The 27,285-nt window shown below is 36.0% G+C and overlaps 1 protein-coding gene across 2 annotated transcripts in view; it reads right to left on the reverse strand.

The window, feature by feature from the left end:
- ATP6V1G3 (ATPase H+ transporting V1 subunit G3) overlaps nt 1-27,285 on the reverse strand; it is a 53,691-nt gene that overhangs the window by 15,637 nt on the left and 10,769 nt on the right. The window contains exon 2 of one of the 2 annotated variants that reach the window (XM_032878205.1): nt 4,174-4,291. The exons of the other annotated variant lie outside the window; for it this stretch is intronic. Coding sequence (XP_032734096.1) covers nt 4,174-4,255 — 82 coding nt within the window. The 5' untranslated portion in view covers nt 4,256-4,291. The remainder of the gene's footprint in view (nt 1-4,173; nt 4,292-27,285) is intronic. 2 annotated transcript variants of the gene reach the window in all.

Raw genomic sequence — 27,285 nt, forward strand, 5'->3', positions numbered from 1 at the left:
CTGATGGGAGCTGCTCAGTTCCCCACGCCTGGAGCTCCAGGTCAGGTCTAACGTTCAGCTATAAAAATGTAACTCATCTTGGACCAACATACTCACTTTTATGTTTTAATTAACGCACAATTTTTAAGGCAAAAGTTGTTAACTTCAAATAAGGTGATTTAAAACAGTGCCAACCTACTGTGATTCCATCTAAATTTAACCAAACAGCAAGGCTACTTTGCACATAAAAGATTTTTTTGTCTTAACTAAGAAATATAATTAGGGCACCTGAGTGGCTCAGTCAGTTAAGTGTCCGCCTTTGGCTCAGGTCATGATCTCAGGGTCCTGGGATGGAGCCCCAAGTCAGACTCCCTGCTTAGCAGGGAGTCTGCTTCTCTCTCTCCCTGTCACTCTTCCCTGCTTGTTCTTTCTCTCTCAAATAAATAAATAAATAAGATCTTTAAAAAAACCTAACAAATATAATCTTATCTGTAATCAGTGAACAGAGACAGATATCTGAGTTTTACCAGCCACCTACTAGAAGTAGTTCAAGTCTCCCTCATTAGAGGAAAAGTTGACCCAGAACTGGAGGCAGTTGTAAAAAGAAAAGAAACTGGTTTATCCTGTCCTTTTATTCCATTCCTTTATTTTTACAACTTATAGTAATATATGAATATACATATTATGTTAGTTAAAAATAAAAATGATTTTTTTGATTGCACTCTACACTATGTATATAGTGTTCTGATCCTCAAAACATCATGACCATATGTATAACCTTGATATTTAAATATATCATATATATCTTATATTTCTATTTAAAAAAAAAGAGCAAATCTCAGAGATGCTAAATGACTTATACACAGAAACATAAGAAAAAGCCAATGCTTTTTCTACTCTGTTGCCTCGCATCCCAACTTTTCAAGTCTGTTCACAATGTCTCCCCACCCCACCCCAGCCACAGCGTGGCTGGCAAGTGTTTTGAGAGTAGGGAGTTGTATATTTCATTTCCACAGACCTACAGCCTTCCGGAGAATTCCTGATATATCAGGTCTATAAACCCTTATCTATATCCCTTAAGGCAAAACATTTATACCCTATATTGTATTAGGTAACAACTTCACTGAGATCTGAGGCAGTCCTATTTAATGGAATATATTAATATTTTTGTGGCATAATATATAAATATACCACCTTATTAATCTTGCATTTTTCTAAAATGATTAACATGTGAATTGTTGGTTTCTCCCCCAACCCCCCACCCCCATGTCCTTCCCTCTCTCTTTCCCTCTCTTTCTTTTTCTTTCTTTTAGATATATATTCAGGAGTCCTCTCTAGCGGAGACTCTATATGCAAATTTCTGAGTTGCTTTCAGATAAATGGATTTAAGACAGAGAAAGTGATCACAGACTTCCCATGATGGTGTTCACCATCTGAAACTGGTCGGCCTTCATACGTTAGATTTTTCAAATGAATTGCTTTATGGGGAAAAAAAAGGTGAAATATGCAGATTTATAAAAACGATGGTTATCTGTATTCTCACGTCATTATTCCTTTCTCCTTTTTGTGCTCGTTTAATGCATTTATCTCATGAGCATTGCTGAAGGAAGAGTCCAGGTCTACTCATTAGTATCTATACCAAAGTGGCCCAGAAAGAGTAGGCACTCAATAAATATTACTAAATTAAATAAATAACTTACAAAACTAGTGAAATGAGAGAAGTTGCAAAATACCAGGCAAACAAGGTAGTATTTTATTTCACTGCAGAATGCTTAAGAAGTAAGTATGATGCGTACGATAATTGAAGTTGTAGCCGCAAATTGCTACCTGCTGATAGCTGTTTAAGAAAATAGCTTCTAACTGGTAAAAACTGTTCTCAAAGCCTGTGCTTTCTGTGGCAAAGGGGACAGACCGACCTTCTCTGTAAAACCGAGGGTAGAGGTTGGTTGTGGAAATAACATTTGTAAAAATATCTTCCAAAATGTTTTTAAGGCCTGGGTATTTACTATGACTCATTGAATATTTGTTTGAATATTTATGACTGAAGACCAAGGGACAAAGTACACAAGGGCTTTAAGTTACTGGCAAAAAAATGAATGTTTTGTATAAAAATAAGACAATACATATTTTCTAACACTGACCAATATGGACTTCTGAGGAAAAATTGTCCAAGAACAACATATTCACTAGTGGAAAGGAAAACAAGTTTGATATATATATACACGTATATCTATATCTATATCTATATCTATATCTATCTATATCTGATAAACATATAGCTTTTATGTATATTTTATATTTTATTTATATCTGATATTTATATATATCATATATATCTTCTATTTCTATTAAAAAAAGAAGAGTGAAACTCAGAGGTGTTAAATGACATACACAGAAATATAAATCTGAGTCTATATAGTTTTGAGGGTCCTCTCTTCCAAACAACTTGCATAATTCACAAATCCTTTCTTCTCTAACAGCTTTGAGAAAAGACACACTATTGGTAAAAACCATCTGGATTGTACGATAATATTGATTAATGTGCCCAATATTGTAATTATGTTACTTCCGTAATAAGGAAGCAAAGGTAACATAATTAAAACATCTTAAAATAAGTTGAACTTCTGTTCTGGAAGTTTTAAATGTGGTTAAAGAAGTTTGAATAAAAGATAAGGACGTTATCTATACTGCTTTAACTAGCAGGTCCAAGACTGCTTTGTTTTCTATCAAATTACATTCATACCATTTTGCAGTCATTTGCATGGTTTGTTGTAGATAAAGAAATGGAAAAGTAGATAAAGTTTGTCTTAACTTCTTCTTTTTCTCTTCTAGTTCCTTCCACATGGAGTCTTCCTTTTGCTGTTGTTGGTGTCTACATTGCTGACTGCTCAGGAAATCAACTTAGGAAATAAACATGATTTTACCTGTGGTCAAAAATGGACCGTGGATTGAATGCTGCTTCTTTCCTGGTTTCCTCTATTGCATTATAATGTACTGTTCACACGTCTCATTCGATCTATTTCAACAAACTTTTGTCACTACCTACTCTATTCCTGTCACTATATTCGTCCAAAGAATCATATAAGCAACATTTTAAAAACATGGCTCCGTGTCTTGTTGAAGTGTGAATTGAATTGCAGATGCAAGACATATAATTAGGAAGAGGGTAAATGACACAAATTGTTATAGATTAAGTAATGATGTGATATGAAATGAGATAGTGGAGAAAACATAGGTCTTGCCCCAGGGAACCTGAATTTGAGTTGTTAATCTACAATATGTTAGTTTATTCATAATAAAAATTATGTAAATATTGTGTAGTACAGTTAAGATCTTTGCTTAGAAATCAGACTCTGTCTATATCTTGTCTATAACCTTTACCCTCTGTGTGACCTTGGGCAAACTGCATAATTTATCTAAGCATCACCTTTTGTCTTTGCAGTAAGAGTTTTTGCAAGGAGTAGTAAATAAGATAAGGATTAAGTGTGGTGCCTGTGTGTGTTTTCTATTTTTAAAATATGAACTCTGGCAAACAATGAGCTTTAGTCTCTACATACATAAAATGGAAATAATAGTAACATCTCATTCACATAGTTGTGAATATCAAAGGGAGTAGGAAGGGGGTTGACATTTACTGAGAACATTCTGTGCTAATATATAGATGTATGGCTAAGTAAAAAGAAAGTTAGAAAATGAGAATAAAATGAAAATATTATTAAGAGGGATGAGAAAGAGCTATTAACTGTTATCACAATTTTACAGAAACAGAAACCGATGTGTACGGAGGGTAAGTAACTTGCTCAAGTTCTCTCACTAGTAAGTAGATTCATTCTGGAAGTTGTCTATCTCTTAATCATTTCACAATATTGAGAAACTGAGGTGTGGCAACATTAAGGAAATTGCAGGGACAAGACTTAAGGTCATGTCTTCCTGTAATTTCAATGTCCATTATCATTTCATTTAGCACATGACCTCTCCAAAGTCTCTGAATTAGAGGATTTCGTTCCTGCTATGGCCATAGGGACATATGACTGGGTAGTTTCAATGAATTGGCCAAAGGATTCTGAGGGATTATAGTGGAGCCAGGGTTTGAACGAGAGTCTGCCTGCTGCTAAAGGTGCATATTATTTCACGGACCCCACCTCATTCATTTTGTAACAAATTTCTCATAGATCAGACAGAATGGAGACTTACTCTTCTTGGCTTCCTCTAGCTTGTCCTTGGCTCTTTTTTCTGCCTGAAGGAGCTGGTGGATCCCCTGAGACTGGCTGGTCATGGCAGCCTGCTTCAAGTTAGGTGGCTTCTGTGAAATCTGGAAAGTGGTGGATCTATTTATCCTTTTAGAAATCACCACATAACTCAGGTTGTTGTGTCAACGGTGAGTTCTAAACATGGGTGTTTGTTTCAAAATGGTCTCACTGGGCTAAATTGCTGGGCCCCAAGGATAGCCCAAGGGTGGAATCCAGAAAAACAAGTTAAGTTAAAATGAGGAAGCTGAAAACTTGTCCTTTCAGCCAACTGGATCTTCACTACAAAATAGGAGAAATAAATAAAAAATGAGTAAGATAGGTTTTGTAAGATTATCTTCCTTCTTCTTCCAGGAAATATTGATTTGTTTACTAAATTTTTCTTTCAAGTTGCAAGACCTTTTTTTGTTCCCTATCCATGTAGTTCTGGTTTTAGTTAGTTAGTTAGTTAGTTTTTTCCCTAGAGATTCAATTAATTGCTTAGGACAAGTTTTATTAACCTTTCGCTAGGAAGGAGGCTTTTTGGCTTTGTGTGCAGAAGATAAGCTAGGAATCTACTCTTTTTTTCTGTAGGCCTTGGATGATAGGAATGAAAAGATTTGTTTGGGGCACTGTGTTGCTTTTTTAGTAATGTTGTATGCTAGTGTTCCAGGGAGATCTTAGTGTGGTGACAGAATCAACATGAGGGGAAATTATAACTGTAGGTTTTGAGGTTAAATTAAAATAATCTAAACATGGATTTCATATTACTCAGTGCTTATACTGGGTATTGTCCTAAGATAGTACAGTGAAATCCGTCTTGCTTGATTTGATTCAATCCAGTAGTGATTAGGACAAATGAGAATGTTGATCACAGTGGAGAATCATAAAAATATGATTTTATATGTATCTAAAATTGTTATGTGAAATGAAAAGCTAATCTTTTGACTTATGGTCAAAGCTTTTTTTTTTTTTTCCCCGAGATGGTCTGCAAATTTGGATTTCACATATTATTTCTTCTATTCACTACACTTCAATTGCCTCACCTATAAACACCAGGTCGAATTTCTTTCAATAGGTGTATTGATTTCAAGATAGTTGTAAAACAATCTAAGAGTTAAATCTGTTAAGGCTTTAATGTTAACTTTCCCCTAAGTTTAGAGTTATCCCATCATCCATGCTTGTAGCACAATGTTATGTGTATGCCATCTTTAGCAAATCTTTCTGAAAGGAACAGCTCTTTTTCACAGGGATACCTTTCTTTCTTTTCTCATTCGTATTTAATCAGTTTATAAAATTTACTTTTTATTGCATAATTACAATAATCAGTCTAATTGAGATAAACAGATATGTGAACAAGCTCTGGTAACAAGCTCTGCCAACAGATGTTGGCAAGGATATTAATGGCAAGATACATTAATCTTAGCCATTCTGACTGGTGTGAGATGGTATCTCATTGTGGTTTTGATTTGTATTTTCCTGATGCCAAGTGATATGGAGTATTTTTTTCACGTGTTGATAGACTCTTTCTAAATATCTGCAACATTCAGTGAACATATCAATGGCAGAAAATTTTAATCATTCTCTCCTTAAGATCAAAACACATGATTTTAAATTTTATGGCAGAAGGTTTTTTTCTTCTTTTATTTAATGGAAAGGTCTTCTTTTGGCACAAAAATATAGACAGGACATTGCATGATCTTGCTTGCCAAAAAGATGCAAAGTGGAATATCTGCGAGAAGTCTCTACCTAGGAGATAGACTTTGGGCATAACTCAAAATAGGGAGTTAGAATGGATTCTGTTTTCTCCTGACCCAAAGAGGATTACCCTCCCAGTGAAAAGGAGGGATGGAAAAGACAACTCATAAAGAAAAAATGGCAATGAAGCTACTCATCTTAGTCAGGGCTCTGGGTGGGGAAAAAATAAAAGTGAAAATAGGTCTATACTTGTATCAGTTTGCAATTATATTACCAGGTCTTCCATAGAGACAAAACCATGCTGAAAAGAAGCTTAGACTCTAAATTGCCAAACAAATGAGAAGGTAAAGTTAGGGAGAAGTGGGCAGTATAATGGTAAATAGAGCCAGATGCCTAACAGTGGAATTTGGACTTTATCATACATGCAATGGGTTATTTTTCTATTTATTTATTATATTATTATTATTATATTATTACTATATCATATTAACTTACTGTAACTGAGTTATTCCATTTTTTTAGATCAAAGCTAATGCCTGATGTGACTTTTTATTTATAAAACTTACACTTTAAGGATAATCATATTTTGAAAAAATTTATCTGCTAATAACCTAGATTTTGAGTTGTGTTTTTAATATTTTGTAGCATTGAGGTACCAGTGGACAAGCATTTCTTTTTCTATTCACTAACAAAATATCAACTGTATTTCAAAATTGGGTCTAATTGTAAACAATTTATACTGCATATTTCCATACAGTAACTCTCTCAATTCTTGCGGTAGCACTAGACAGGGTTTTGTTATCACATATCACATTGACTCTATCCATAAAGAGACAGGCCTTCTGTGAAATAAACAGGACTAATGGTCAAGAAGCTGTGGCTTGGAAAATATCAGTGAGAAGCCCAAGATCATGACTGACCTCAATGTCTGTCATCTTCCTGCTGCACAATGTTTTTTCTTCCCAGGAAATATGTCTTTCCATATTTCTTTTTTCTTGATGAAAAAGATAAACAGAAACAAAGGAACACCTTTGGCCTTTTCTTAAAAAAAAAAAGGCAAATGTGGGTCAATGAAAATGCCAGATGCTCAAACAATTGATGATGAAAAGATCAAAACAAAGTGAGATTTGGCTTAATGGAGATCGTGACTGTTGAAGATTCCTCCTCAGGAATGCTCATGTTAAGCAACTAGAGTTCTTTCTATCCTATTTATTTAAGACCAATTGCTCTGGTCTTATGGTTTATTGTATTCTACTTTTTTCTTTTATACTTATACTTACAAATTAACCCAAATAATAGATTTTTCTTTAATTTGATTGATATAAATCATTTTTGGTTTCTATGTTAATAAAATATTAGCATTAATGATTTCAATGAAAAACCATATAAGAAACACAATTTACTGATACTATTACTTATTCTTTATATTATTTATTACATTATATAGTGTTATTTCATATTATTGACTATTATTTTCAATGACAAATTGAATACTTAGCTATATATATATATATTTTAAACTTCATTTTATTATTTCCGTGTTCCAAGATTCATTTTTTATGCATCACACCTAGTGCTCCATGCAATACGTGCCCTCCTTAATACCCACTACCAGGCTCACCCAACCCCTATCCCCCTCCCCTCCAAAACCCTCAGTTTGTTTCTCAGAGTCCACAGTCTCTCGTGGTTCATCTCCCCCTCTGATTTCTGCCAACTCTCCTCTCCTCTCCTTCTCCCAATGTCCTCCATGTTATTCCTTATGCTCCACAAGTAAGTGAAACCATATGATATTTGACTCTCTCTGCTTGACTTATTTCACTCAGCATAATCTCCTCTAGTCTCGTCCATTTTGGAACAAAAGTTGAGTATTCATCCTTTCTGATGGAGACATAATATTCCACTGTATACGTGAACCATATCTTCTTTAACCTTTCATCTGTTGAAGGGCCTCTTGGCTCTTTCCACAGTTTGGCGTCTGTGGCCATTGCCACTATGAACATTGTGGTACAGATGGCCCTTCTTTTCACTACATCTGTATCTTTGGGGTAAATATCCAGTAGTGCAATTGCAGGGTAATAGGGTAGTTCTATTTTTAATTTCTTAAAGAATCTCCACACTTGTTTTCCAAAGTGACTGTACCAACTTGCATTCCCACCAACAGTGTAAGAGGGTTTTCCTTTCTCCACATCATCTCCAACACTTGTTTACTGTCTTGTTAATTTTGGCTATTCTAACTGGTGTAAGGTGCTATTTCAATGTGGTTTGGATTTGAATCTCTCTGATGGTTAATGATGATGAACATTTTTTTCATGTGTCTGTTAGCCATTTGTATTTCTTCTTTGGAGAAGTGTCTGCTCATGTCTTTTGCCCATTTTTTAATGTGATTATCTGTTTTTTTGAGTGTTGAGTTTGAGGAGTTCTTTATAGATCTTGGATATTAGCCCTTTGTCTGTAGTGTCATTTGTTATATATTTTTTATAAAAATTCCAAGAAGTAGATAAGACTTGACTTTTCAGATGAAGTAGAGAAATGGATATATCACTCATAGTAACTTTGTAAAAAGGAAGTGTAAAAATCAGTACAGTGAACATCCCTTCCTGATCAAAACTCTTCAAAGTGTAGGGATAGAGGGCACATACCTCAATATTATCAAAGCCATCTATGAAAAACCCACTGCAAATATCATCCTCAATGGAGAAAAACTGAGAGCTTTTCTGCTAAGGTCAGGAACACGGCAGGGATGTCCATTATCACCACTGCTATTCAACATAGTACTAGAAGTCCTAGCCTCAGCAGTCAAACAAAAAGAAATTAAAGGCATCCAAATTGACAAAGAAGAAGTCAAACTATCACTCTTTGCAGATGATATGATACTATATGTGGAAAACCCAAAAGACTCCACTCCAAATCTGCTAGAACTTGTACAGGAATTCAGTAAAGTATCAGGATAGAAATCAGTTGCATTTCTTTACACCAACAACAAGACAGAAGAAAGAGAAATTAAGGAGTCAATCCCATTTACAAATGCACCCAAAACCATAAGATACCTAGGAATAAACCTAACCAAAGAGGCTAAGAATCTATACTTGGAAAACTATAAAGTACTCATGAAAGAAATTGAGGAAGACACAAAGAAATAGAAAAATGTTCCATGCTCCTGGATTGGAAGAACAAATATTGTGAAAATGTCTATGCTACTTAAAGCAATCTACACATTTAATGCAATCCCTATCAAAATCCCATCCATTTTTTTCAAAGAAATAGAACATATAATCCTAAAATTTATATGGAACCAGAAAAGACCGCGAATAGCCAAAGGAATATTGAAAAAGAAATCCACTGTTGGTGGCATCACAATTCCAGACTTCAAGCTCTATTACAAAGCTGTCATCATCAAGACAGTATGGTACTGGCACAAAAACAGACACATAGATCAATGAAATAGAATAGAGGGCCCAGAAATAGACCCTCAACTCTATGGTCAACTAATCTTCGGCAAAGCAGGAAAGAATGTCCAATGGAAAAAAGGCAGCCTCTTCAACAATGGTGTTGGGAAAATTGGACAGCCACATGCAGAAAAATGAAATTGGACCATTTCCTTACACCACACATGAAAATAGACTCAAAATAGATGAAGCACCTCAATGTGAGAAAGGAATCCATCAAAATCCTTGAGGAAAACACAGGTAGCAACCTCTTCGACCTCAGCTGCAGCAACTTCTTCCTAGGAACATCGCCAAACACAAGGGAAGCAAGGGGAAAAATGAACTATTGGGACTTCATCAAGATCAAAAGCTTTTGCACAGCAAAGGAAACAGTCAACAAAACCAAAAGACAACTGACAGAATGGGAGAAGATATTTGCAAACGATATATCAGATAAAGGGCTAGTATCCAAAATCTATAAAGAGCTTAGCAAACTCAACACCCAAAGAGCAAATAATCCAATCACGAAATGGGCAGAGGACATGAACAGACATTTCTGCAAAGAAGACATCCCGATGGCCAACAGACACATGAAAAAATGCTCCACTTCCCTCGGCATCAGGGAAATACAAATCAAAACCACAATGAGATACCACCTCACACCAGTCAGAATGGCTAAAATTAAGAAGTCAGGAAATGACAGATGCTGGCAAGGATGTGGAGAAAGGGGAACCCTCCTACACTGCTGGTGGGAATGCAAGCAGGTGCAACCACTCTGGAAAATAGCATGGAGGTTCCTCAAAAAGTTGAAAATAGAGCTACCTTATGACCCAGCAAGATACAAATGTAGTAATCTGAAGAGGCATGTGCACCTAAATGTTTATAGCAGCAATGTCCACGATAGCCAAACTATGGAGAGAACCTAGATGTCCATCAACAGATGAATGGCTAAAGAAGATGTGGTGTGTATATATATATATATATATATATATATATATATATATATATATAATGGAATACTATGCAGCCATCAAAAGAAATGAAATCTTGCCATTTGTGAGGACGTGGATGGAACTAGAGTATTATTATAGAGTATATTATTATGTAAATATTATTATGTATATAGAGTATTATATAGAGTATATTATTATGTAGCGAAATAAGTCAATCAGAGAAAGACAACTATCATATGATCTCCCTGATATGAGGAAGTGGAGATGCAATGTGGGGGGTTTGGGGGGTAGGAAAAGAATAAATGAAACAAGATGGGATTGGGAGGGAGACAAACCAGAAGAGACAAACTGAGGGTGGCCGGCGGGGGGGAGAGGGAGAGGGTGGTGGGGTTATGGACATTGGGGAGGGTATATGCTATGGTGAGTGCTGTCAAGTGTGTAAACCTGGTGATTCACAGACCTGTACCCCTGGGGCTAATAATACATTATATGTTTATAAAAAAATAAAAAAAATAATAAAAAAATCAGTACAGTGTATTGTATATTTAGGTCTCTGTTCTTTGATTATCTTTTCTAAATACTTTCATATTTTTTTATTAGTGAAAAATGAAAAAAAATTGTTAAAAATGACAAAATCTTAAAATCTCCCTTTGGAAAAGTTTTAATTGTTGAATGTTAAGGATTACAATTAAAGGCCTCTTATTTTTACTTGCACTTAACTTGCAAAAAGTTTAACATCAAATGTTTTGAATGGCTGTAATTATAAATTTAGCAAGTGTTAAATATATACATGTATACATATATATATGTCTCTTGTTTGAAGTTTCATTTCTACTCAGACTTCCCCTTGTTATCCATTCCATCACCACCTCTGCATATTTCAACTAATCATATGATCCTTCCTTCTTTTGCCCATGTTGGTTTAGCCCCTGAATCTAGTGAAATGTAGATTAATCCTGGTTCCCTGAAGACCTGGAGCTTCTAAACTGTTAACTTCAATAGTTAAGCAAAACTTGGTCGGGGGGTTTCTACAGAGCACAATATTATTACTCACTTCATTTATTCAATAGAGCTGAGCGGTAATACATAAAGAAAATACATGTGAACTATTGATCATCTTCTGTTTCCTTAACTCTACCACTAGATAGTGAAATGTCTCTTTATTTCTGTCTCTCATCCTCCTCCTGCTCTTCTCCCATCTCTTGCTCACCATGCTACCTATTGTCACTTCAACACCAGAAACATTTTCTACACTTTCATTCAGACTCTTTCTTCTTCCTGGAATAACTTTCTCATATTTTCCTAGGAAAAAAAATCATTCAAAGTCCAATTTTAATGTCTACTTTAAACTTTCTATATCCTATCAGACCTAACTGATCCCTTCTTCATCTAGAACTGTATAGGACTTTATGCATTAATGTCAGAGGACATTCCCCAAGCTTCATTTGTTTTTGTTTTGTTTTGTTTTTGTTTTTGTTTTTGTTTTCACTCACAAACTATAAGCTTTTGGGGAATAAAGGTGGCATTTTACTTGTGATTGTTTCTGGAGCAGCGCTTTGCACATTGTGGGCACCAGACTTTTTTTTTTTTTTATTTTTTAGAAATTGTGGTAACATTTTCTTTCAGCTGAAGTACAACAATGAACTCTATTTACTGTGAGAAATTTAAGCAGGGATTCTACCATATTTCAAACTGTCATTTTGTAAAGCAGAGCACTTCTTACAACAAAGGAACAAACTTAAAGTTCACAATAATTATAGCAAGAAAAGCAATAAAGGTGAAAATATTTTAATTAAATATGGTAATTGCTTAGGACTGAAATAAAATAAGATATTCCTAGTTATGGTGAGATTAAGCAAACTGATTCCCAGATAGATTCTACCATTGTGTGCTCTCAGGATTAGGTTATATAGACCTTTCATCTTCTTTTCTGTTTTTTTTTTAAAGAGTGCATTATATACCTCCCTCCCCCAGTTTTTGCTCAATGTCTGCAAAATCTGACCTTCATTTATGCATTCAAGAAAAAGTCTTAAATATCTATGCTGTGCTAGATTACCTGAGTAAAACCTCCCATCCTTGCCTTCCACCTGAAGTATAATAGAAATAACAGTAATAGCAGGTAGACTATAGGGACTATGAGAATAGTTCTGAATGTAGAAGAAATACTGGACTGTGCGAATGACAGAGAGATGCCACTTTAACTGACAGTTTTTCTTCATTGTTTCCATAATGTGAGAAAATGCAGTCACTTTAGGTCTTAGTTTCGTGTTTCTTTTGCATTAGTAAATGGTTTCCCTATTTCTAGTGAAGCTCATGTTGCTTTTTGAGATGAATTCTATGGGAAATCTGAGTCTGAGGAAGTTGTTCTGAGATTGTTGTGTAAGTGGCTCCCCTCCCCTCCAACTCTCTATTCTACCACATATTGCTACAATAAGTTTCACTACAGTATCTGGGTGTTTATTCAAACAGATGAAAGATACAGTCGAAAGTATCCATGTTGCTCAGAAAGGTAGGCATGGGCTTCTCAAGTTGCTTTTACTCCATTCCATTACTCCCAGTTCGATGTCTTGAAAGGCTTCTTTCATGTACCTTGAAGGCCACCAACATTTCTTATTTTCTTTCTACTTCTGGCCACTCCCTTTCAGTCTCTTTCTTTATCTGGTTTCTTCCCATGTTCTTTTTCTTTCTTTACTTATTACTTTCTTTACTTTTCTTTACTTTACTTTTCTCTGCATTTTCCTTTCCTTCTTCCTTCCTTCTTTCCTTTCTTTCTTCTTCTTCTTCTTTTTTTTTTTTTTTTCCCCAAATGTTGGCATTACCCAGGATTCAATTTTGGGCCACTTCTCTTTTTTATCTATATTCACTCCCTGGGTGATCTCATCCTGGCTCATGAGTTTAAATGTCATCTTTATGCTGATGACTCACAAATTAAATTCCAATTTTACACCTACCCTCTGAATACCAGCCCCATACTCACTTGGCTATTTAATAGGTATCTTGCCCTAATCAGGTATCCTGAATCCCAACAAGCCTACTCCTCCTCTACTTTTTGCTCATAAAAAGAAAAAAAAAATTAGGTCTGGGGCATCTGGGTGGTTCAGTCCACTGAGTGTCTGACTCTTGACCTCAGCTCAGGTCTTAATCTCGGGGTTGTATGTTCAAGCCCTGAGTTGTATGTTCAAGCTGGGCATGGATCCTGCTTTAAAAAAAAAAATGAGCTTCCATTCACATATTTGTTTAAAGCCAAGTTTTCTTTTCTCTCATTTCCCATATTCAATCCTTCGACAAATCTGTTGACTCAACCTTCAAAATAATTTTAGAGTCTGACTTCTCCTCATCTCTCCATTAATACTTTGCTCAAAGCCCCATCATCTCTTGAGTAGATGATTTGTCATAGTCCATGAACTGCTCTTCGATTTCTATTGTTGCCCCACTTAAATCTGTTTTCAGGGTAAACCTGGTGGTGGGTATTAAGGAGGGCACATATTGCATGGAGCACTGGGTGTGGTGCATAAACAATGAATCTTGGAACACTGAAAAAATAAAATAAAATAAAAAGAATAATCCTATTAAGCCAGTGAGAACAGTTTCATTCCACTGTTCAAAGTCTTATGATTGCCCAGCCCAGTTAGGTTAAGATCAGATCCTTACCAAGGCATCTAAAGGCTTCCACCATTCATTGCACCCAAGTTCTTCTGACTTCCCTGCTCCTGCATGCTGCTGCCTTAGAACCCATATACTTGCTCTTCTCTCTGTCTTCAGTGCTACTCCCTAGATATCTGCATGGCTTGCTTCCTCTCCCTGCTCATTCTCTGATTCAAAGAAGACTTCTTTGACTACCAGATCTAAATTTGCCAGACTCTTCCTCCCTCTCCTACACAGATTCTCATTATCTTGCTTCTCTGTTTATTTTACTTCATTGCCCATTAGGACAATTTACATTTTACTTTATTATTTCCTTTTTTTATTATCTACCTCTTCCTGCTGGGATACTATATTCCACCAAGGCATAGATTTTGCATGTTTAATTCATTCCCTCATGCTCAGCATCTGGAATAGTCCCTGTTACATGGTAGGTATTCAAATATTGTTGCATAAGCAAATGAATATGAAGCTATCAGGAGAGTATAATCACTGCAACTAATCTGTCTAGTAATAAATGGAAATGTCTGTCTGTAAGAGGTCTGTGGAGACCCGTTTCTTACAGTACATTCACCACCATGGTGCCTCTTTTCTTCCCTTCCCATATATTTTAACCAAATGTATACCTAAAGCTTAATGAGACAGAAAAAAGAGAAGGAAAGAAAGAAGGAATTGCAGAAAAGAAGGTAGAGAAGGAGCAATGATTTTTAATAGACTAGTTGGTTTATACTACCAGATGAAAATAATCTTTAAAAATTTTTCTGTTTAATTTATTCTTTAAGGGGACATTCAACTAGGTTTAAACAATACTACAATATATTCCAAAAATATTGGGCAAGTTATTAAGTGGGTATATCTTCATTTCCATGCCTTCACTTTCTAGTCAGGAGTATGCATTGTCACTAATAAACTCAATGTAAAACTAATAACAGGGATTTGGAACTCAGCTATTCCTCTAGCTGAGCCCACTTCTTCATCTGTAAAATGGCAGATAAAACCAGTACCTACCTCACTGGTTTTCTCTGAAGATTAAATTAGTTAATATTTATAGAGCTCTTAAAATAGTGTCTGGAACAATTTAGTGCTGCATTTTTTGAATTACACAATTAAATTAAAAGTATCCAAAACTTTATATTTAGTTCCATTGCTCCATCAATCTTAGAAGCTCTGGAAAATTTGGTTCACTTGGATTTGCTTATTTAAAGAAAAAACTATGTATAGTAATTCCATGCATCCTAAAGTTTGAGTACCATGGACATAGAAGAAAACAATACAAGAAAAAGTATTTGGGCAATCCAGTTTCCTGGCTTTCAGACAACTCTCAGATGCTTCATGATGAATGGGAGGTTGGATAATTGGGAAGAATTCTTGATGGCCTGGAATGTTTGCTTTACTCTGTTTTACTATTAATCTGTAACCATGCCTTTAGATTTGCTTCATTTTATGAAGATTAAACAAGACAATGGAAAAGCATTTTCCAGTTTTATTTATTTATTTATTTATTTATTATTTTATTTATTATTTGTATGTCAAAGTTTTATTTATTTATTATTTGTATGTCAATACAAAGTATTGAGTTTTATTTATTTATTTATTATTTTATTTAGAGTTTTATTTATTTATTATTTGTATGTCAAAGTAATAGCCATCTGCAGAGCCTTCACCTTGGTCTCTCAGAGGTAGCTCTACATCAAGGGAAAAATAAATGGTATAAAAATACAATTTTTTACTTGGGATATTTTAGATCAGCTTAGAAGTTATAAGTTATGGAAAAATCAATACATCTTCCACAGTACTTTTTATGATACAAATTAATTGATTTGAACTCCACAACTTTCACAACTATCACCTGACACTTTGCTAAGCACCTTCATATATATAACCTCATTGGAATCTCACAATAATACCATGAGGCAGGCTTGACCACCATAATTTTGCCCATTTTATATATGAAGAAACTGAGATGTGGGGAACTCAGGTAATTTGCCCAACTCATTTGGTTCTTAAAAGATCAAGTTAGGACCAGGATTTGACATTTACTCTGACTTTTGCTTTCTTTCTACTTAACATTCTATCTTACTCTTAAGAGATTTAGGAATAAAAAAAGATTATGGATTTTCATGGAAAAGACTGAGTATTCTGCAGATAAGTTGGGTTGTTTACATGTGGCAGGAGGTGACTGGAGGAGGGAAGTGTATCCAAACATTTTGTAGGCATCCACCATCAATGGCCACTGTAGTTGTATTCTTCCTGACTGTTTGTCACCCTCATGAAAAATAAAGAAAGATGCAGGTAAAAGCTTGAGATGGAGTCTGAAAAGATGTAGCCTCCAAGGCAGTACTTTGAGGTAAAATGGGATTAGGACACCCTAATTGTTGAGGATGTCCTTGGTGGCCCCATGTTCTTGGCTGGGGAAAAAATTGCTCCCAGGAAATGTAGGACATCATAAGATTGGAGAGAAGAGGGTGTTTCCCAGCTTGTCTTAGAGAGAACTGAGACTGATTTGCACACCATCTGCCCATAACCTCCCTCACTAGAAACTCTTGTCAGAGAGGCATGGAGGGGATGGGTGTTCCTCTTTCCTTTCAATTCCCCCGAGGCTGCACTTTCATGAACTCATATTTTAATCTTCTAGGACTGCTTCAAATGCTCCTTTAACCTAGTGTCCCCTTTATAGGTATATGGGAGAGGGAAAGAAGAAACACCCATTGAGCTACTCAACAGTGACTCTGGAGAGTGTTCAGAAATCTCAAAAAAAGGGAGATAAAGTATCAAAAGAAAGTGCCAAGAACCAGACCTAGAGAAGAGGTTGCCTAGTGCTTGCCTCTACCCCCCTCCCTGGGACAGGTCTTGTCCTCGTGCACTCTTTCTGTGTTCTGGGACATCCTCAGCGCTGAGACTCAGGCTTCAAAGATGTTACCTTCCTTTGGGCAAAGAAGCATCTAACTGCAATGGATGTAGGAGACTATTAGTACAGAAGAGCATTCACAGATATTAGGAAGCCAGCAAGAACCAATGGAAGCTCAAGAAGATCTGTGTTGGGAGCTCAGAGAAATAGGCGTTGGTTGGAAGAAGAGTCTGGGCAGGAGGAGCTGCACACCCAGGCAGACGGAAATGGAAGGGGGGCCTGAAGTTGAAATTGAGGCATGTGACAAAATGTGCGTGGCTGAGCTCATCTGCATGAAATAGGTTCCCATTCTCTTCAAAAAGAGGCAACATTTAATTCTCAGTTTGTGTCTATCATGTACCTTTCAAGTCAAAATAGAAATAAAATGCTTGCATTATTATTTAGAACTGATGTATATTGATGTAAGTTGAATATACTTATCCAATATGAAATGTTCATCATTTCAAAGTCTGAGGTTGACCAATACCACGTATTTAAAGAAAAAAAAATGCCCAGACCTAAGAGCTGTCTTGTGCAAAATGGTAGCTACTTGCCATGCTTGCCTATTAAGAGCTTAAAGTGTGACTCACTACTCCAAAATGAGATGTGCTACAAATATCATTGCATACTGGATTTTGAAAATTTAGTATGCATCAAAGAATGTAAATATCTCATGTTTTAACTAATTGCATGTTGAAATAATATTTTGAATGTACTGGGTAAAATAAAATGCATAAGAATTAATTTCATCCAACTCTTTGAATGTGACTGCTAGAGAGTTTAAATTTACATATGTGGCTCATAATATATTTCTAGTAGACAGTGCTCCTCTTGAGCCTGATTCTGTTATTTATTTGCAGTGCATGCTTAGGGAAGTTAGTTAGCTTCTCTGTACCTCCAATTCCTCAACTATTGAGAAATTGAGTTGTGGAGATGAAATAATTTGGTACATGAAAAGTCTTTGGAGGAATATCTGGGATATAGAAAATTCAGCTATTATCATCTATCTATTGGCTGTAACTTTGTTACATCAAATACATGCATATTTGTATGTGCAGCACAGACTGTGACAGAAGCATTAAAAAATACCTAGTGTTTTTATCCTAGTTTTATATCTGTTGTTCCCTCCCAACCTCTCTTTCTTTCTTCTTCTTTAATTTTCTTCTTTTCCTCATCTTCATCTTTTTTTGTGAGTTTCAGTGAACTACAATTAGAAATCAGGGATAACTCTTACTTAAGGGAAGGACTGAATGGGGATGTGTTTCTGTATTTCTAGCTGTTTTGCTGATAGTTGGAATTATTATAATTTCTTTTTCAAAATAGTTTCACAATCTTTTTAAAAAATGTGAACTCCCATAAAGCATCGTTGTTTTGTGACTTCCAACAGGAAACTCACAATGCAGGGTCCAGAAGGTAGGGCGGATATTTTAGTATAAACAGACAAAAGTTTTTGGTTGTTTATGTTTACTGTAAATAAGAAGAAATTACACTGGAATTAGTGACTTGTTTAATTAGAATCTACAGCTTATTTGTGTGTGTTTGCTTTGGCTAGTTTCTTCTTTTAAACTACTTTTAATTTCCTTGGAAGTGAACCTAAAACCCACAACACATGGACACTTCTAAAGACGGGGAAAATCCAAAAACTGTGGTGAAATTGGAAGACTGTGATTACAAAGAAAAAGAGGAAATAGAAAAATTGCATTTGGTCTGTTTAAGGGACTTGATAGGCTATCAAGAATATGATATGTTACTCAAGAATTGCTTGCACAAATAGAAATCTATCCACATAACCCTGGGATATATAAGCAGGAGTAGAATAATAGGAGAGTTCCTCTTTTATGTGATATGTACCATTGTTCCAATGTTTTTTAAAGGAATGATCTTAATTTTTGGCTCCATAATTTAAAATGAATGTGATGAATATAGAGAAAATGGTAAAAATTATCAAAAGATTTGAAAATGAAATATCTGATACCAGAGAATTTTAACACAGTTTTTAACCCCTATATAAAAGAAAACAATACAGGGGCATCTGGGTGGTTCAGTTGGTTAAGCAATGGACTCTTGACTCTTGATTTTGGCTCAGGTGATAATCTCACGGTCCTGAGACGGAATCCCGTGTTGTCTCCATGGTGGGCGTGGAGCCAGGTTAAGAGTCTCTCTCTCCCTCCCTGTCTGCCCCTTCCCTCCTCTTGCTCTCTTTCTCTCTCCCTCTTTAAAAACAAGCAAATAAACAAAAATATAGAGTTTTTAATCTGGAAGAAGGATGAGTGACAATCTACCAAAATGGGAAATGACAAATGAGCCTGAGACAGTGAGGGTAATTATCATGTGATAATCTCAGTTGAATCTCTATGTGAGTATCCACTTTCAGCCATGTGCTGTCTTAATTGACACCATTTTATTTTTGGACATTTTTATTTTTTATTTATTTATTTTTTAAAGATTTTATTTATTTGACAGACAGAGGTCACAAGTAGGCAGAGAGGCAGACAGAGAGAGGAAGGGAAGCAGGCTCCCTGCTGAGCAGAGAGCCCGATGCGGGGCTCGATCCCAGGACCTTGGGATCATGACCTGAGCCAAAGGCAGAGGCTTTAACTCACTGAGCCACCCAGGCGCCCCTATTTTTGGACATTTTTAAAGGGGGTTACAGATCTCCTTCTTCTGTGTGCCCACAATACCCTGTGCACCTCTTGAAAGTGTTCTGCCCTCTGTGTCATGACTTTCAACTTATGTGTGGTCTCTTCAGATCTCCAAGGATAGGGAATCAAGGCTTCTTAGTCTATACCATCCCAGAACCTGGCAATGTCTTTGGCATATAGCAGTACATTTTTAATAAATATTTGTTGCCTGAATGCATGAATAAACAGAAAAATTTGGGGTGCCTGGCTGGCTCAGTCAGTTAAGTGTCGGACTCTTGATTTCAGCCCAGGTCATGATCTCAGGGTCCTGACATCAAGCTCTTCCTTGGGCTCAACACCAAGCCTGCTTGAGATTCTCTCTTTTCCTCCTCTGCCCCCCCACCCCCCCACCACATGGGCTCTCTCTCTCACTTTCTTAAAAAAAAAAAAAAAAAAGGAAAATTTGGCTTTCTGGAAAGGATACTTTAGAATAATTTAAGGTAATTATTTTGTTGCCATTAAGGCCAGTATCAAATGGTTCATCAATTGTTCTTGATTTTAAGACTGAAGATGAGATGGGATGATGGTCCATTGCTACAGGAGTTTTAGAATCAGATGATTCTGTTTCTAGCTTGGGTAAATTGCTTCATCTTTCTGAAGTTCATCTTGTTTGTAAAATAGGGACAGTAATACCTAATGCCCTATAGAATAATTATTAACCTGTAAATTAAATGCAGTGATATATAAAAAAGTAGTTAAGAGGGGCGCCTGGGTGGCTCAGTGGGTTAAAGCCGCTGCCTTTGACTCAGCTCATGATCCCAGGGTCCTGGGATCGAGCCCCACATCGGGCTCTCTGCTCGGCAGGGAGCCTGCTTCCTCCTCTCTCTCGGCCTGCCTCTCTGCCTGCTTGTGATTGCTGTCTGTCAAATAAATAAATAAATAATCTTTAAAAAAAAATAAAAAAAAAAGTAGTTAAGAGTCTATCACAATACAAGCACTTCATTCATCCATTCATTCATTTAACAACTATTAGTACAAGATAGGCACTATTCTAGATGCTAGGAATATAACAGTAAACATGGTCATTATCAATATTATAAGATATAAAAGCTTTAGGTAAAATTACTATGCTATCAATGATGCTCTCTGTCTCCCATTACCGGGAGGCCAATTCCCAGGGCTACTTCTGTGGACCTGTAAATACCTATTGAATGTAGAATGTTGGGAACATAGGTAACCCTGCCACCAATCTGCAATGTGAAGGATTCATGAGGACAATGTAGTCTCAAGACTGATTTGGAGATTTGGGGTCATGCTTTAGCATTCTTTCTGTTGGCCCTGAGCTTTCAGTGTTCAAAAGCCCAGCTGACTCCAAAGAACTTCCAGACTATTCTGCCTGGAATTACTAGCATTATATGTAGCAAAAAACACTCAAGAGAAATATACCTTAGCCCTTTCTACAGTCTGCTGTTGCCTTTTGGAATTCAGATTTAATAAGGAATAGGAGGAAAGTAGACTTCTTGATTGTGTTTTCTGCATTGATGGTTTTGTTTTCATACACCTAGGTCCTTTGCAACATCTGGGTGTTGCCAGAATGGATCTTAACTTCTTTTTACAGTCTTTGTGTTTCTCCTCTCTTTACTGTGATCTCAGTAGGAATAAGGAAGCACATCATACTCCTCAGAAGCACATGATACCCCTCATCACTTAAACTGGAAAATTCAGTATGCCCAAATACAAAAACTAAGTCCTGAAATAAACTAAGGAGTCCTCTAAACCAGCAAGTCAAAAATAGTACCATATCCAAAGGCAAGATCATCATATTCTTTATTTCTTATTATATCCCTCCTTGATTTCTTACTCATTTAAGTTTTTCTGTTGGGCTCTTCCTGAGAGTGTTTTCTCTGGCAGAGGTTTTACTTTCTTAATTTAGGGAAAAGAAAAGCTGGAGGAAAAAATGGTCATGGAGAAGAGAGAGAGAGGTTACGCTGGAAAAATACGATCAAAACAGATTCTAAATTCTTTAGCTCAATTAGAAAATTTTGCTTCATAACTTTGAAGAACTATTGAAGTCTAAATTGAATAGGAAAATAATTTTGTTAGAGGGATTTGCGTCTCTACAATTTAATGTTTCGTTGCATGTGTAATACAGAATTACAGGGTATCAGAAGGTGAATATTAACAGATTTTTTTTTTTGTCTCTCCTCCAAAAATTCAACTACTCTCTTCTTTTTCTTTTCCTCCCTCCCCCTTCCTTCCTTCCCTCCTTCTTTCCTTCCTTTTCTTTCCCCTTCCTTGCATTTTTCCTTCCTTCCTTTATTCTGTCCTTCCTTCTCTCCTTCCTTCCTTCCTTCCTTCCTCCCTTCCTTCCCTCTCCTCCTTCCTCCCTCTTTCTTCTTCAGGATCAGAATCAGATTCAGATTCAGATTCAGTTCCCTGCTGGGAGAGTGATCGCAGGAATCTTGTCTAGGCTGGGTTTGCAAATGACCTTAAGGAGTTTCTTTCTTATCCAAGAAAATCAGGTTGATTCTAGTACCAACTGGGTGTTTGAAGTGTATCTTTACTCAAGTTGGCCTAGATTATTCCCAAGAAATTTTGGTGTAATTGGATTGTTGGAATGTTGAACCATCCTTTGACAATTCTCATATGAATTCTTAGGCAGGAAAATGTTTCTCTCACAAAAGTTCCTGGTCTTAAAAAAAAAAAAAGTTCTGTTCTTGAGGTTAACCTTAGGATAAAGATATGCTAATTATTACAGCTGACCTCTGACAGATGAAAAGGTATTCTCAAATGCTAGGTATGGAGGGAAAGAAGTCAACTACTACATGTTACTGCCAGTCACTATACTGGAAATGGTGAGCACATTAGCTCCAAAACATCAAAACAACTGTCTTAGATGATCATAACCTTATTTTTAGTTAAGGAAATTAGTGTTAAAGTTAGGTAAGTAATTTTTAAAAGGCCATCTAGCTAAAAAATGGCACTAGAGGAATTTAAAGACAGGTTTGTCCGAGTCAGGGTCAGGATCACTCCTGCTTATACTTATGCCTCCTCAGCTAATAGGACTCCTTGTGCACAGTATCTTGATTTCCCTGAAGGTCTCAAGTACTTTTTAAACTCATATGTATTGCATTTTCCAGAATAGTTAATGCAAGTCACCACAAAATTAAAGCTGAAGAGTTTAAGAAAGCAAATCAATGTGTTAGAAAATACTTTGTGTAGCAAATCTAGGAGATCTCCTCCAGTTGAGTATAAGATATATTCTGCCCAAACTGAAACAGAAATTGAGATCTACAGCTTAAACAAAACAATTTTGCCTTTCCAAGGACCAACATGGGATTAAAGAAAAAGTCTTAGCTCTTGGATTAGTGGAATATACTAGCCAAGAAGCAATGGAAATCCAAGAGCTAGGATTAAGGGGTTGAAAAGACATTGAATAAAAAGTTTCATAAAAAGATTGAGTAATCTATACCTAGTTTGTACCTATTCTTAGTTCTTCGAACTGAATTTAAAATGAACAATTTTAAATAGCTAGTCTCATGTGCTGTTTTGCAGTGGAGATGGAATTGGAATTATAGGTAATAGGGATTGTCAGAGGAGTATAAAGGAAAATGTCTATGGATTTCTGGAGGATGATCTTTTGGAGAGAAATTTCCAGTTGCTGGATAGCGGCATTCATAACATTACTATAATTTGAGAGACATCTGTTGTCCTTTTGTCACATTGCAACTTCAGGACTGGACTTGGAATACATTTATCTCTGGTAATTTTTTTTTTATTGTAAGTGAAGATGAGAGTGGGCAGATGGTGGCAGAAGAGGGAAACTGAATAATTCAACAGGGAATCATCTTGACTTAAATTAGTTTTCTCTGTGCCAAAGCCTACTGTGTGATGCCAAAGGAAACCGTCAAGACTTTTCATAGCCATGCAGAAATGTGCAGAGACGCATTGGGTGTAGTTGCCTATGTAAATTGTACTGAGGGCTTCCTGTCATCTTAAGAAGAAGGAAGTGCAGAAGTACGTGTGTGTGCTAGCCTGTGAGTTTCTCACTGTGTATGGGAGTTTTGATGTGTTTTTCTGGGTGAGGAAGAAGGAGGATGGGTGCAGGGCCGAGATGCGAAGGAAGTACAGTAAATGTAGCATGCCTGTCCATCTCAGAATCAGCTTGCGATACTTCTGTGGTGCCCAATGTCACTCTCCATTTCTTCAGGTCTGGGAATGATTGTCCTTAATTACCTGTGTGGTATTACTCCCATATTTCTGGGCTACCACATCTGTTTTTAATTTTCTCTCAATTGCAAAAGCAATATATATTCAATGAAGAAAATTTAGAAAATATAGAAGACAAAGAAAATAAAATAAAACGGGCTTATAATTCTATCATCCTGCAATAACCACTATTAACGTTTTGTTGTGCATTTTTCCAAGTATTTAGTTTTACAAAACTGGGATGATACTCTATATCTTGCTCTATAACCTGCTTTTCTCCTTGACTTTTATGTGTTTTTATGTGACATGTTTTTCTCAGTATGCTTTAGTGTATCACTTGGACAATTCTCCATCTTCATGCAGACCCACCTGTGTGCTAACCTTACCACGTTTTTTTCTATCAGTAATTTCTACTATGTCTCCTTTGGATTTCCCGATTCCTACATAAAATCACTTCCTTGCTTATACGTTCAAATTCCCTTCTTTGTAATCACATAGTAGAGACTTAAATCTCAAAAAAAATTGAACTACCTTTCAATTCCACATGAAACACTGCTGAAGAAAATAATAAATCTGAGTTGATTCCTCAAAATGCTAATTCAGAAACGTGGTGTCCTTCTAACAAATGAAATGTGCTCCTAATTCTGGGTCTATGTATGTCTCCTCTGCCCCGAAATCCATTTCCCGAGTTGTCTTCTGTGACTCACTCCTTTACCATCAGGTTTTCCCTCAAATGTCACTAAACTCAGAGGAAACATCTATTATTGGCCTCCATGCACTGTGTTGAAGTGACTGAGTTGTTTCTTTTCTCTTAGCCTGTAGGTTCCTTGAAGAAAAGAACAATATCGAGTGGAGTTTTGTCACATGGGAAATCTTCAATAAATCTCTGCTAAATAAAAGAATAAATAAATGAAAAAAAAGTTTCTTTTCTTTTCTAATTCATAAAGAGCTTTGACTATATTATCATATTTGATTTTTTAAAGATTTTATTTTTAAGTAATCTCTACACCAAACGTAGGACTCAAATTTATATTCCCAAGATGAAGAGTCATATGCTCTACTAACTGAGCCAGCCATATTTAATTCCTGTAATCAAATCTTTGTAATATTGATTTGGTAATAGTATTTTGGTCATTATATATATATATTTTGGGCAAGCTTTGACCAGGTTCACATCACCAACAGGGGGAAAACCAGAAGCTCGGTGTTACTCTTGCTTTATTATACTTCTCATGCTTCCTCACCAATATAGTACTAAAAGCAAAATATAAAGGAGTTCTAAAAGAAATCAATCCTGGATGATATGGGATGCTGTAGCTGAACACATCTTGCTGAAACATTCCATTCCTGTTAAGTATCCAAAATTTACTTATCTTAAAAAATCTGTGCAAATTTAATATATTAGTCTATTGCATGTTTTCTTCAATTTTTTTTAATAACTTAACAACTTACTTTACATTATTTGACTCTTTCTCTCCTCCCTCAAGTAAAACTGCTACTCCAGAAAGTGTCCATATTCATCCTATGACTTCCCAAAACTTCTTGAATCCTATCAGTGTCTGCAAAAGTATGTATAAACCCAAACAGAGAAATAAACTATTATACCACACAGCCTGTCCCTGTTGTGACTTGAAGGCAGAACCTGATAGTGTTGCTATTTGTATATCAGTAAATGAAATGAGAAACATTAACTCACTAAGCAACATACATTTTAATTTGTAAATTTGCTGAGCAATATCCTAGCTCCAAGGGTAAGTTCTCTACAATAATTCTCTCCAATATACCTTCTGCTCCCCTCTCTCTTCTTCTTCTGGAATCCCAATTATTCTAATGTTGTTTCATCTTATAGTATCACTTATCTCTCGAATTCTCCCCTCGTGGTCCAGTAGTTGTTTGTCTCTCTTTTGCTCAGCTTCTTTATTCTCTGTCATTTGGTCTTCTATATCACTAATTCTCTCTTCTGCCTCATTTATCCTTTCAGAAAGTGGTCGATTTTCTGTTTCTAGAATGGCTGTTCTTCTCTTCGATCTCCTGTTGGATTTGTAGGTGTTTGGAATGGTTTGATAACTCTCTAGCTGAACTCCTGCTGCCTGATGTCGTCTCAGCCTGCTACTTCTCTGCCATCTTGACTCCTCCCCATTCGGAGCTCCAAGGGTAATCAGAGATCTATAACATCTGAACATGTTTTTAAGACATTTTGCAACTCAGTTTGAAAGAAACGCTTCCTGATTCTCCCAGATATATAATCATACTCCAACCTCCCTTCATCCGAACAACTAATGTACCTCCTGTGGATAGTTATGACATTTATTGCACACATTTGGAGGATATAATGGTCCCTAGAGAAAAAAAAATAATAAGTGCTTATATGTCCAAAATGAGAAAAAGTAACCAGAGAAGACAAAGTTCCATGTTATTTGACTCCTAGATACACCTGCTCAACCTTTCCGAGGCCTGAGTCATAATAAAAGGATAACAAATGCAATATGAGAAATATCAAGGCATATTTTGATTGAATTACCAAGGGATTTCCATTTTACATATCAGAAAAAAAAAAGGAAATCTTTTATTATTTATGGCAGATTATTTACGGGGAAGGGAATTCTCAAAAATCTGCCTTTCTGCTTTAGAAAATTATCTCCAAATGCAATAATCATACCTAAATGCTCGACTTCCTATCACTACTCATAAAGACCTTTTTGATAAATATTTTCTTCTATCACTAAACAAACTTAAATAACCTTTGATTCATTTGCTGAAAAATCACTGTAAAATGGCAGAAACACTGTATTGTTTTGAGTACATAAAATGCATATATATGGCAAGAAAGTGAGCTCTAAAGGCAGATTTCAGAAACTACATACTTAAATTCCTTTTGCTGTTTATCTTACTTTTAACTACCTTTTTTCCCTTGGATATCTAAAATCTGGATCCTTCTCTGCTAGAGAACACTGCAAAGGTACAAGATCACATAGAATTTCAAAATTATAGAATACAATAAAAATTAAAACTAGTAAACCAAATGTTTACCTTTACTAAATTATTATTTGGGTCTCTGACCGGTTAAGCTTAAGATGAACACATGGGGAGATTCAAGATTTTAAGCAAGAGAATTGTCCTCTCTAGATTAAAACCATGTTCCAAGAGTTCTGACTTGAGGGATCTAAATTTATAGCTCTCTTTTAAAATAATGATTGTATAGCAAAATATACAAATAAACAGACTCCAGGGAGACAAAAAGCATTTGCTCCCTTCCTCCATAATATCAGCTTCCTTTACTTTCCACCACCCTGCTATGATGGCTGCGAGCCAATTCCTGTGGCAAGACATTTAAAAACAACCGTGTGGCTCCGTATTGATTGGCAACACGAAATTTGGCTCCATAAAGTCTGGAGAATGAATCGGGAGCTAACGCTGTTACCTGCCTGATTTCAATGTATCTTTGTGTGCTTAGCACAGGAAAAACAATTTAATAACAGGCAGTTTACAGTCTTGAGTATAGTGGACTGGTGAAGTTCAGCTCTATATGCACTGGCAAAACTCAGCCAACAGATTGGTAGTTTTATTTATTTATTTATTTATTTTAATAAAGTTAACTTTTAATGGCCCATTTGTGATTGAATCCAGAATTTCATAGTCTATGCT

Source organism: Lontra canadensis, unplaced genomic scaffold (assembly GCF_010015895.1).
Source record: "Lontra canadensis isolate GAN:19392208 unplaced genomic scaffold, GSC_riverotter_1.0 scaffold63, whole genome shotgun sequence".
Taxonomy (NCBI): Eukaryota; Metazoa; Chordata; class Mammalia; order Carnivora; family Mustelidae; genus Lontra; species Lontra canadensis.